Source organism: Pundamilia nyererei, unplaced genomic scaffold (genome assembly GCF_000239375.1).
Source record: "Pundamilia nyererei isolate P.nyererei 1_Seehausen unplaced genomic scaffold, PunNye1.0 scaffold00125, whole genome shotgun sequence".
Lineage (NCBI taxonomy): Eukaryota > Metazoa > Chordata > Actinopteri > Cichliformes > Cichlidae > Pundamilia > Pundamilia nyererei.
This window is the reverse complement of record NW_005187526.1, coordinates 36,837-50,328: the sequence shown is the minus strand read 5'-3', so window position 1 is coordinate 50,328 and position 13,492 is coordinate 36,837. Positions and strand designations below refer to the sequence as shown.

Genomic DNA, 13,492 nt, shown 5'->3' with positions numbered 1-13,492 from the left:
GACCCACGGTAGTCTTATAAAGACTAATAGATACTTGAGAAATGTTAATGCACCCAAAAATAAACTGGAAAAATGGCTCCATATTTCTGTGATATGCCATGAAATGGGAATAGTCTTTATCGCTGGGCTTTCCCAGGACATGTCATGTATAACAATAGTATCAAAGAGGTGGAGAGATACAACGCGATACCATAACGGCTAAACAATAACAACGCCCAAAAAAATGATGCACATTTCACCCTCATTTCCCTTCTTGCAAAGATAGATTGCACAAAAATTATTTATCATTGTTACAGAACTCTAAAATGACTGGAATACTTTTGAAGTGCATTGTTTCTGGGGAAACCAAATCATCAGGTAGTTCCCATGAATGACACTAGAAAAGCTGCTTATGTAAATGCACTGAGTTTGGTGTGTGCATGTTAAAAGGCTACATGGGTACAAGCACACCTGTAAGCATCAGTTACTTTGGACCAAGCCGAAACAGGTGATGTGGAATGTACAGTACACAAAGCATTTAGAGAGAGACCTTCATCCTTCACGTGTAGTTCTACGACACACTTGTGTGGCCTGTACTGTTAACATGGTTTTTATTATTAGCATTTTCTAAAGAAGCTGAAGGAGGGCAAGGGGAGAGCAACACGCTTGTTACAGGAGTTTTATGCTTCTATACTTTATCACTTGCCTCTGTTTCTGAACCTCCAGAGATCATGCAGCTGAATCTAAGCAGTAGCTGGCCTTCTGCAGACTGGCTGATTGTGGTGTGTGTGTCCCCTGATAACATCCAGGGAGACTGGCCTCTAGCCAGCTATGGGCAAACTCAACCCTGTCGTTTGATGTTGAGGGTTGGCTCCAGGCAGACCAAGCATTGTGTCCCAAAACAATGAACCCCAGACCCACTGAACTATAAACATGTCCCTTTGGGGGGCGTTTTCCTCGGTATTCTGTACAGGAGACACCCAAAGTCAGGAAACCTGACCCAGCTTTCCTAAATTTAGTTACTCTAAAGGCTCAAATGCTGCTGACTTGGCATCCAACATTGTCTGCCTTCTTGTCTAATAGGGTAATAATGAGTTTGGAATGTTGACCCAGGATCAAGTCTGAGATTTGGGGTTTATAATTAAGGAAATCTGTTGAAAATCCATTAAAACAATTATATTTTTTCTCATCAAAATAAACTTACATTAATTTTATTTGCTGTTACATAAGTGTCAAACAATCTTGGTGTTTTATTTCAGAATGTGGCCTAGCTAAACACACTCTCTTTTATCCGGATTATAGTCTAAACTATCCACATAACTCAAGCGTTTTTGAGCCTGAGCACCACCACCAGTCAGGGTTTTTGTGGGTTCAAGCTGAGCCAGGCTGCAGTACTCGCTCACCGCCAGCTGGGGTCGTTGGTGGGTCTCCGCAGCGTGTGTGAGAGGCCTTCCGGTTCCTCTTGCAGATCAGCTGACTGGTACTGCTGTCAGGAGCTCACGAACTGTACTGAATGGCAACTATGAACGCTGTCAAGCTATAGAAACACTATAAACACCTTTATTTTCACTAACAACTGTAACGTTTTAATACCCCGGTGAGTGAACAGCTAAAACGATATCAAAAAGTACCTGAGTTGTTGCCGTTAATAGCAAAGCTAGCGAAATGGCTAACGATAGCTAATCCCAGCTGGATGCTGCTTGACCTTAACCATGTTTTTGTTTTGCCAGCTGCGGTTTATGTAACATATTGCTTATTTTTTTTTAATTTACGGTATTGTAACGTTAGTTAGTAGTCGGGGAGTGAAGATATGGACTGTTGGTGAAAGAGAAACGTCAGCATGTAGTTGTCTTGAATGAATTGAATGAATTTGTTGCTAGTGTAGCATCACTTGTTTAGTGGGGAACGGTGTCCCTGTAAGCAAACAGTCTTTTACTTGTAATCAGACAGACAGTGTTGTTTAACTAAATGCTGAGGCTAATAATATTAGAGAAAGCACTAGTCTAAGTCTGGATTTCCTTTCCAGCTTTCTCGAGCTGCACCAGTGCTGGAAACATGACAGAGTTTTGGTTGATCTCTGCACCAGGAGATAAGACCTGCCAGCAAACATGGGACAAAATGATGGCAGCCACCACGCGTACCAACAACCTCTCCACCAACCACAAGTTCAACATCCCAGACCTTAAGGTTAGTATGGGTTTATACACTTTTCAGGATAGTGTATAAACCCTGTGCTTGCCACGCTGTCCTGCTGTTCCCTCCAGTGCTGCAGCGCAGAGCTGTTACACTGTAGTAATTCATAATGATTTACCCCATTCATTTCAAAAAGTCATTTAACAATCGTTTAACAATCAAAATCACTCACCTTCTGCATCCACTGTCAAGAATAAACCGATTCTGTGTATCGGAAGCAGTCTGTACACAGATCTGTTGCCTTCATGTTGAAGCAGCGGGTAGAGGAGTGTTTCATCCACAGAGCAGCTCTGCTTTTCTGAATTGGTCACTCTCCGTGCAGAAGGTGAAGTAACCCCGCTGACCTTGGTGCTACGCGGGGTTCTAATGTCCCACTGCTGCTGTTAGCAATGCACGAACGCCTCTGGACAAAGAGGCGCCGTCCAAAGCGCACAGGGGCCCCCTGGATATCACTGTAGGCAGACTGAACCCCAGACGTCCCTGTTTAAACACAACCCTGCTGACACTGCTGAAAAAGACCCAAATCTCAGCACTGATAACTCAAAACATGTTTAATTTTTGTTTTTGTGTCCAAAAACAGGTTGGGACACTGGATGTCTTGGTCGGGCTGTCGGATGAACTGGCCAAATTAGATTCCTTTGTTGAAGGGTATGCAACCTGTTAATTTCTGATTTGTACCGAACATTATTTTTCTCATTAAAAAGTTATTTTCTGTTTATAATGGCTCTTACTATTGACCTATTAATGAGAGTTGAACACAAAACCTGCATTCCCAGTCCTCTGCCACTCTGTAATCTTTCCTCTACTTTGTAACAATGAGGAATTTCACAGGGACCTGAGGCTAGTGGGCCCTGCAGTCTAAACTTGGCAATTTACAGTTGGGTGATACACCCGCAGCTCCTTCTGTAGTCATATTTATAGCAGATGACTTCACTCTCATGAGTATGTTCGACTGTAATCTCTAGTCTTTTGGAAACATTGACATCCAAAGCTCACACACAGCTCTTAGTGCCTGAGCTCTGATATGCTTCCTCTGCTGACTGTGGGAAAGGCCAACCTTGCAACACAGTTTCACTTGTTTGCCTACAGCCTCTCTTTAACCCAGTTCCTTTTTGATGTTTCTGCACGCCATATCTGAAAAAGAAACTGCTAAATTCTTAATTTCTTTCAGTTAAAACGTTAAGTTGATTTTTGACACTTGATATTATAATAACATTGCAAAATAGATGGGTAAAAGTTGAACATTAGTGGCTGATGTACTTTCTTAGGAACTTTTAGCCATCAAATGTGACTTGGCTCTTGGTGTTTCCATGGCTTCATGGCTGCTCTGATGAGCCATGGAACAGCGTGGTTAAAAATCTTGAGGACTGAAAGTCTGCTGTTTTATAAATGACCTTGTCAGGAGATTATCTTTACACGAATATGTGAAACCCTTTGATGTGTGCGTCAGTTTGTGTTAAATCTGGTTGGGGGGCTGGGGTTCCTGGGGGAACATGTTCCTGGGGGTCATGTGATGCTTAGTGCATGCAGTTTGTGTTGAGATGGCATTTTTGCTCTCTCCTGGGTGTTCACAGTGTGGTGAAGAAGGTGGCTCAGTACATGGCTGATGTGTTGGAGGACAGCCGGGACAAAGTGCAGGAGAACCTACTGGCTAATGGAGGTACGCTGATGGTTACAACACTCTCTGTTCGTATTATGTAAAAAAAAAAAAGGAAAATATAACTGTATTTTTAATTGGGGTAATGCAAAGAATGGTTAGCTGCAGAATAATGATATTAACTTTAGGCTGCCGTGAGATAATAAGCAGGTAATAGTGTTGCTTTTACAGCTTTTGTTTTCTTTCCCTTTAGTTGATCTTGTCACCTACATTACAAGATTTCAATGGGATATGGCAAAATATCCCATAAAACAGTCCCTTAAAAACATCTCTGAAATCATCTCAAAGGTAGGTCTGTCACTTACACTTACTTACTTACACTACCAGTCAAAAGTTTGGACACACCTTCTCATTTAATGTTTTTTCTTTATTTTCATGACTATTTACATTGTAGATTCTCACTGAAGGCATCAAACGTATAAATAATAACATATGGAATTATGTAGTAAACAAAAAAAGTGTGAAATAACTCAAAATATGTTTTTTTATTTTAGATTCTTCAAAATAGCCACCCTTTGCTTTGATTATTGCTTTGCACACTCTTGGCATTCTCTCGATGAGCTTCATGAGGTCGTCACCTGAAATCATTTTCCAACAGTCTTGAAGGAGTTCTCAGAGATGCTGAGCACTTGTTGGCCCTTTTGCCTTCACTCTGCGGTCCATCTCATCCCAAACCATCTTGATTGGGTTTAGGTCAGCTGACTCTGGAGGCCAGGCCATCTGGCGCAGCACTCCATCACTCTCCTTTTTGGTCAAACAGCCCTTGCACCGCCTGGAGATGTGTTTAGGGTCACATATCCCCCAACAGTGTCACCAGCAAAGCACCCCCTGACCATCACACCGTTGGTGGGAACCATGCATGTAGAGACCTTTTCTGCATAGTACAAAGGCACGGCAGGTGGAACCACAGATCTGAAATTTGGACTCATCAGGCCAAAGCACAGATATCCACTGGTCTAATGTCCATTCCTTGTGTTTCTTGGCTCAAACAAATCCCTTCTGCTTATTGGTTTTCCTCAGTAGTCGTTTCTATTTGGCCATAAAGGCCTGATTCGTCTTCTCTGTACAGTTGATGTAGAGATGTGTCTGTTACTGGACCTCTGGCATTTATCTGGGCTCTAATCTGAGGTGCTGTTAACTTGCGGTTTCTGAGGCTGGTGACTCGGATTAATTTATCCTTAGCAGCAGAGGTGACTCTTGGTCTTCCTTTGGTCTTCATATGAGCCAGTTATATCGTGGTTCTTGATGGTTTTGGCAACTGCACTTGGGGACACATTCAAAGTTTTTGCAGTTTTCCAGACTGACTGACTTTCAGTTCTTAAAGTAATGATGGACTGTCATTTCTCTTTACTTAGCTGATTGGTTCTTGGCATAATATGAATTCCAGCAGTTGCCAAATAGGGCTGTCAGCTGTGTACCAACCTGACCTCTGCACAACACAAGTGTGTCACCCAATCCCATTAAGAAGACAAGAAATTCCACAAATTGACCCTGACAAGACACAACTGTGATGAGAAAACTATTTCAGGTGACTACATCATGACGCTCACTGAGAGGCCAAGGGTTTGCAGCGCTGTCATCAAAGCACAGAGTGGCTGCTTTGAGGAATCTAAAATATAAAACATATTTAGAGTTATTTATCAATTTTTCTTTGCTACATAATTCCACATATCTTGCTTGCATATATTTGATGTCTTCGGTGAGTATCTAAAATATAAAAAGTAGTAAAAAATAAAGAAAAAAATAGTAAATGAGCAGGTATGTCCAAACTTCTGACTGGTAGTGTATGTATTGTTTTATTTATTTTTTTAAATTTTATATACTCATGAGTAGCTGCAAAGTTTAATAATATCTTCTCACTCATTTAATCCAGGTCCCTCACTGCAGTTATTTTATTCTGTGGTCTTTTGTTGTATTTTACTTTGTCTGTCATTAATATTTTTTGCCATGTTTTTTTTTTAAATGTTTTTTTTTTTACAGCAAGTAACTCAGATTGACAATGACTTGAAGACCAGAGCATCAGCATATAATAACCTAAAGGGAAACTTGCAGAACTTAGAAAGGAAGAATGCGTAAGTTACTCACATGGACAAAAGTGCACCTGTAACATTACATGAAGGCTGCAGTGCCGACCTGGAACATCCTTTAGGATGACCGTTCGCTTCCTTTATTTTCCTCTTCCTCATTATGTTTTACCTTGACCTTGTCTGTATACTCTGACTCCAAAAAGCTTTTATCAACAGCAGGACCCTCATATGAGTCTGTGTTGTTGTAATGCTATTGTGTGCCAACAGGGGGAGCCTGTTGACCAGGAGCCTGGCTGACATTGTCAAGAAGGATGATTTTGTACTTGATTCAGAGTACCTCATCACTTTGCTGGTTGTCGTACCAAAGTGAGTCAGCCCCAAGTAAACACAGCTATGTCCTGATTGATTTTGTATTGAATGAGAAGGAATATGAGCATTAATGAGTTCTGCGCTGTTTTGTTTGTTCAGGACGGGATACTCTGACTGGCAGAAAGCGTATGAAACGCTTGCTGAGATGGTGGTCCCACGGTCTTCACAGTAAGTCATGTCATCCATGAAACAGATATTTTGTTAATGCCCTTATCAAGCATCTATTGTTTAGTTTGCTCTTTGAATTTAATTTACTTTTGTTCTTATTTCTGACCACAAGTATTTAGAGACTTAGTATGCGATTAATTTACATTATGAACTTCCTATTATTATATCACTAAAATAGTACCTGACCTTTCTTCTAGTCTGCTATTTGAAGACAGTGACAGTGGGCTGTTCAGTGTCACTCTGTTCAGGAAAGCTATTGATGACTTCAAACACAAAGCTAGAGAGAACAAGTAAGTGATGGCATTGTGTTATTATAACCACCATTCTTCCCAGTGAATATAAACAGCTCTGTGTATATAAAATATATACGTGTCACATATCTAAGTGATTTTCTTACATATGTAGATGTGTCTTGCATTATGTTCTCACAACTGATCTTCAGACATTTAAATATGTGAAGGATATAAGCTGGTGTCTCTACACATAAAAATCACTTTCTGGTTAAATGAAACTGGTTTTTGTGTCCTCTTCACGATGTTCATAGGTTCACGGTAAGAGACTTTCAGTACAATGAAGAGGAGATGAAGGCAGATAAAGAAGAGATGACACGGCTCTCCACAGATAAGAAGAAGCAGTTTGTAAGTTCTATAGTTTCTATTTTGTGTTTGCTGTGGAAGTAATAGAAAAGTCAAAAGACCCAAATGGTTTGGGATGTTCTAGCCCATGAGGTGCTGTTCACATATATGTAGTACTTATATGTTGAATTATTAGCCTACTGTGCTATTCTGTTTAATTTACTGTCGTCCATGTGGTTAAGAAAAAGGTTTGGATGCTCTGTGTGTGGTAGACTGATAAGATTCTACCAAATATCACACTAATTTGTATTTGTATTGTTTATACTTGTTTTCGCTGGATTGATCAATATTATTGTATGCATATACAATCTTTTTCTTTTTGTTAAGCCTGATAACTGTGTGGATTTCCCCCCACTGTGTTCTGTGGAAGAAAACTTGAGTGTGTGCTTGCATCACAAACAACCAATTAAAGGCTGAAGCAGTTCACAGAAATTCAGTTATTGTGCAGCCAGCAGGGGTCAGAAAGTGCTGAGTGCACACGCACCCAAAGAAAGTTTGTCAGTGGCTACAGAACACAGCTGTTTAGGAGAGAAAGAGGATCTGTCAGCAGGACTTTTATAAAGCACTTTCATTAAAAAAAACACAGATATTTTGAGGCACTTACTGTGAAAGAATTTAAGATTCATGACTCTGACACATAAAACTGATGGTTACTGTTGTTCATCTCTGTAGGGTCCACTTGTCCGGTGGCTGAAAGTGAACTTTAGTGAAGCCTTCATTGCATGGATTCACATTAAAGCACTGCGAGTCTTTGTGGAATCTGTTTTAAGGTAGGCCTCTTGAATAAACATCGCAGTGCCAACAAAACCAACTATTACAAAGAGAAAAATAAAAGCTAAAACCTGACACTGCTTGCCTTGTTTTTTCCCCCACTGATGACCGTACTTGTAGTTTAAACATTTTAAGTCTGAAAGTGGAGTTGAACATGTTCTGGTTTGCAGATATGGGTTGCCTGTGAATTTTCAAGCCATGCTCCTGCAGCCAAACAAGAAGACCATGAAGAAGCTGAGGGAGGTGCTCAATGACCTTTACAAACATCTGGACAGCAGTGCAGCAGCTATCATTGATGTGAGTGCTTCAATAATCCTCAACACTGAGTAGGAAGGGAAAGTAGATGCTGCAATCTCTCCATCCATCCTTGTGTCAGGTTATAACAGCTGCTGCCTCTCATGGCAGGAGCTGGTTACTGCAGATGGGATATAGGTTAAGTTGTGCAGCATTGTTTCTGTTTGTGTAATGCATTTATAATGTGACAGTGGAAAAGAAGAAAAAAAAATTCTTCTTAAATATTTCAAATCTAAAATTTCATTTGGTCAAACCTCGGAACAGGTAAGTAGCACATTTGGTGTAGCTGTGTCGGTTCCATTCCATGTATTTTTTTTCCAAGCATTTGGATTGTGAGGGCAAATTGGATTTGGTGTAAAGTTTCATTATATGACACACACACACACACACAGATATTGCATTGGCTGCTCACACCCACTAATATCCTGCTTCTTGTGTTTTCTCTCCAGTCTGCAATGGACATCCCAGGCCTGAACCTGAGCCAGCAGGAATATTATCCTTACGTCTACTACAAAATCGACTGCAACCTGCTGGATTTCAAAGTTTAACACTTTAACTGATCGTTTGTCTTTCTGAGTGTCTATTAAGTTATGTTTTTTCTTCATCGGTCAAACCTCCGCCTCCTCCACTCTCTCTCTCCCCTCCCTCGTCAGCTGCTTGAATGACAGAGCTGCATGTTCATTCCTTGTGGTGAAAAGGCTTCAACCACTTTTACAACCAAGTAAAAAAAAAAAAAACAACTTTTGAAATGTTTTTGTTTACAGTTTTTCTTTTAAAGGCACGCTGATAATTAGCTTTTTCTCAACGTGAAATCAATTAAGGAAAATGTAAATGGAGAGCTAAACGTATTTACTGTGTCATTCCATGTGTGCTGGTGTGAAGTGATTGCCATCTTCTGTAGCTGTGTTCAGAGATTTGTGTTTACATTTGGGCGATTTCATCATTGTAGCCATGGCCACCACATCTGGTATGTGTTTCTGAGATTCTGCACACGTTGTGAAACACAAATGACTGTATGTTGTCGTCTCATGTTGTGTATTTACTGTAAAACAAAAGAAATCTATATCTGAGTATTGTGTAAGCCATTGATTGAATAAATGTGATGGAGACCACAGCATTTCAAGTGATAGAGACAGAAATTACAGGGATGGTCCAGGGATGGACAGACACACCAGATGACACCGGGATTGCGGTAAGGGTTTATACCATGTTTTTGGAATCTCTCCCATTGACTTTATGATTGAGGTTCGAAGAATTCCAAGGAAAGTATCCCCTTCCAATTTCATACATTAGTGGGAATATGGAATTTGGAATCTGAATTCCATTCTTACTCTACCTGAAAATCTTGTACTGGGACGAGGTTACAATCCTCAGCCAATCACTGATTGTTACAACCCGTCTAGAGGCCAGGTCCTAGCATGAATGAGGCACTTGCTGCCCCCAAGACCCAAACAGCCACAGACAACAATCGCTTGTCATTACACGCCGTTTATTTACAAAGTAGTGAGGAAAGCAACAAGACATGAGGGGTGAAAGGAAAAGTCGTCTACAAAACTGTATATGGTTGCACTCTGTGCCCATTCATCCTTAATACCATATTGTGTGAAAAGCACTGACTGTACGTACAGATGGATGGCACAACTCAACTTCATCACACTGTACAAAATATCAAGCGCAGCCATCATTTTCTTGTAACTGAATCCATAGTCTGCACAGCAGTCGTCACGTAATGGAGCAAATCATACTACTACATACTGGAGTATGATTACAATGAACCCAATAGAATTCTATTTGAACACTTCATCCCATTGTCTTGCTCCTCACCTTAAGCCTCATCCTCTAAACTGAAATTTAAGGCTCTAACATACAAAAACACTGGTAAACATGCTCCTTTATTCACAATATTGTCGCAATTACCAGCAGATTAGACACGTGGCACTTTTCCCTCCAACAACGGCTCAATATAAGCTTTACATTATGTCAACTGATGTTAGTCTGAAGTGTTTTTCCCCGTGATAAACAATTTGATTATATTCTCACATTGTATGAGTTTATTCACCAAGTTTCAATAATGACATCTAACAGCAGCTAAAACAGTGCTTTCAAAAAGTACATGGGGCAATCCAGATGTTTTAGTTTTGTTGTAGTCATTTAATCCATGTTAGTTACAAATATAACATACCTGATGCTGAGGAATATAAAGAGGAGTCTTTCCACGTCTCCTGCACTTCCTCTGCAAAGCAGTGATATAACAAAAAGCAAACTTCATAGTACAAGACATTTACTCTGAAACAAAGAAAACTGAGATCAATCTGGATTTGATCCAAGCTCATTCCATTGAAGTCTGACAAGCGGGCAGCCTTCTTCTAGAGCAGGGGTCCCCAATCCCAGTCCACGAAGGCCGGTGTCCCTGCAGGTTTTAGATCTCACCCTGAGTCAACACACCTGAATCACATGATTAGTTCACTACCAGGCCTCTGGAGAACTTCAAGACATGTTGAGAAGGTAATTTATCCACTTAAATCAGCTGTGATGGCTCAAGGACACATCTAAAACCTGCAGGGACACGGGCCCTCGTGGACTGGGATTGGGGACCCCTGCTCTAGAGCAATCAGCCCTTTTGCTGACTTTAGGCCAACTCGATAAAGCCGGTTCCTTTAGGCAACCTATAATACTGTCTGTGGACCCAGATATTATGGCCTAGAAAATTTGCAAGAATGTCCATCACATTATCTTTCAGGGTTAGGACTGTAGACAGTGTGGATACATGCCTTCTCAACTTGGTTGAGGACAGTGTCTCTCGATGCTTGGCTCCACATTCCCATGCTCAAACTGAAAATCCTACTTGCCAAATCCAAATAAACTCCCAAAGTGTCACATAGACTGAATGCAGTCATTGGCATTTTTGATACCTTATATATATACAACAAAGTCCAAAAAGTAAAAAGATAAAACTTTAGGAACAAACTAAAGGACAAGGCCACTTTTATATATTAATACTGTCCCAAAGCTTTGTGGAGCAGGCATGACTGGACGGAAATCTAAAAAAACCCCCACAGCTTTATCGCTTGATAGAAAAAATATAAAACTAAACAAGGAGAAACTCAACATTACACACACAGAGGAAACCACAGCCAAAAGGGTGATCAGGACAACAGGCAGGGGGGAAGAGAGGGCTTAAATACATAAGAAATAAGAGGGAGAACAAGAAACAGGAGGGAATAACAGTTGGGGCTAATTAGACACAACAAGACAGAGGAAGCAAAACTAAACACACTGAAAATGGAACACAACACTGTCACAATAAAACAGGAAACACTGAAACGTAGACTGACACACCAGCTTGATGTTACAGGCCCCACTATGGTGGGCGCATAGCCAAATTACGATCCTGTAAAACATGAGAGAAAGTGAACACAGGAGACACGCTGCTGTTCGCCAGGTCAATCTTGCCAGAATGGAAAGCTTATGGCAGCTATGCACCCGACTCAGTGTCCAAAGCACGCTGCTGCCCCCTACTGTCCAAAGTGTTATACACTCTCCTGGCAACAGGGAACTACTGTACATGACATTGTGGATTTAAATTACACCAATAAACCAGCAAAATAAAACATGCATAATAATCTCCATATATCACGGCACTTAACTCACAATTGTGACCACATATCTGTGTGGATCACATTGACACAGGGGCGGAAGATAGGCAGACGAGAGAGGGAGCAAACTTCAACCATAACATAATACGTAATACACACCAAAGTACAAGAAACTCAAAACACCCAGTCAAATGACCCAGAACCATGACAAATAAAGACCAAAGAAGAATACAAGATAGCTGACAGGAAGAGGAAAAGAGACTAAGATTGCAAAACAGGATGCTGATAGTAGGACCCTGCTGCTATGAAAAGATAAAGATGTTCTAATTCTGGATTTTAGATGTCTTCTGCTTGTACAGAAATTACCCGTCTCCCTCTCCCCGTCTCTTTCTCTTGCTTTATAGGCAGTCATATTAACCAGTCAGTTTGATCAGACATTATGATGCTACTAAGCTTAAATTAGCAGTTGCTTTTCTTTCCTTTTCTTTTGGTTCATAATAATAATAATAATAATAATAATGAATTGGATTTATATAGTGCTATAGTGGCACCCAAAGAGCTTTCATGACCAATGTCTTTCTCCCAGTTATATGTCTTCACCTGTACTGTACAGTTGTAAATACATTTAGAAATAAATGCATAACACATCTAACCCTGAATAATAATTTATCATTATGAAATACCCAATGACAGAACACAGAGCACATGCATTGTTAATATAGTCGTAACCTGTAGGGAGAGGTGTTTTACATAACAAACACAGCAATATTACAGTAGTCATAAACAAAGCTGCACACTGCGGCAGCATTTAATAGATTTAATTTAGCAAACCTTACGGCAGACATGAAGGCTACAAATCATTCAGGGTGCTTTCTTAATCTCTTATTCTCCATTATGTGCTAACTAGACAGGCAGTAATGAAATCATCTGTTATTCATGAAGCATAAATGTCTTTGGTAAGAAGTACATAAGTGCACAAGGGTGTAAAAAAAAAAGAGAGTGCTGATAACGTGAAATAAGGTATGACAGTGTCAACAAGTATGTCAGGTGTGCTGTGAATGCTGGGGTGCTCTTGTTCTGGATGTTAGATGCTCCCAATATGTGTTGGTGGTGGGAGTCAAAGAGGAGGTACTGGTTCTTGTGTGTGGGCTTCCGGTAACTTCAATGTTGAGGTTTCGATTCCCTTCAACAGTCCAGCAATGGCAAACAGTTATCCTTTATGTCTTCCCTGGTGAACTCTATTTTTTTATCAACAGTGTTGATATGAGCAGTGAAGGATTCTACTTATATTTTGCATGGTTGGATCTTAACAAGGTTACAAGTAGAGCTTCAACATTCAACAAGAAGAAATGGGAGTTAACAAAACATTATTTTGAGCACGGGGCTGCAGCCTGTTTCATTTCAAGCACTGTTTTCAATAAACTGCATGCTCAAAATAATGTTCTGTCTCACTCCCATTTCTTCTTGTTGCATGTTGAAGCTCAACCTGTAACCTTGTGAAGGTCCAACCATGCAAAATATGATTTTTTGCCCTTTTTCAGGTGGTCTTAAACTTTTGATAGGGACTGTGCTTTCATTAACAACAGCAGCCATCTGCTCTGCATACAATTTTAAAACAATTAAAATAAAAAGATTTAAAGTTTTCAAAAAAATGAAAAGATAAAAACATCAAAACAGAAAAACAGTGATAGATGATGCATCTGTTGATGAACTGTGATTTATTATATACTTTTGTTTTTGGTAGCAATCAGTCAGACCTAGTAAAACTTTTCTTTTCTTTTCTTTGTTTTATTTTATTTTATT

The 13,492-nt window shown here is 40.1% G+C and overlaps 2 protein-coding genes across 2 annotated transcripts in view; both read left to right on the top strand.

The window, feature by feature from the left end:
• Window positions 1-1,363: 1,363 nt before the first annotated feature.
• Window positions 1,364-9,205, top strand: LOC102215005 (V-type proton ATPase subunit C 1-A). Its single transcript, XM_005742897.1, has 13 exons — window positions 1,364-1,576; window positions 2,006-2,166; window positions 2,753-2,820; window positions 3,747-3,832; window positions 4,023-4,117; window positions 5,810-5,901; window positions 6,124-6,222; window positions 6,325-6,393; window positions 6,591-6,683; window positions 6,938-7,031; window positions 7,701-7,798; window positions 7,970-8,096; window positions 8,543-9,205. Exons 2-13 carry the CDS (start codon window positions 2,035-2,037, stop codon window positions 8,639-8,641), a joined length of 1,152 nt encoding a protein of 383 aa, XP_005742954.1. The 5' UTR covers window positions 1,364-1,576; window positions 2,006-2,034; the 3' UTR covers window positions 8,642-9,205.
• A 35-nt stretch (window positions 9,206-9,240) lies between these two features.
• The window catches only part of LOC102209491 (chemokine-like receptor 1), a 6,661-nt gene continuing 2,409 nt past the window's right edge, over window positions 9,241-13,492 (top strand). Inside the window, exon 1 of the mRNA XM_013913308.1 lies at window positions 9,241-9,285. Coding sequence (XP_013768762.1) covers window positions 9,241-9,285 — 45 coding nt within the window. The remainder of the gene's footprint in view (window positions 9,286-13,492) is intronic.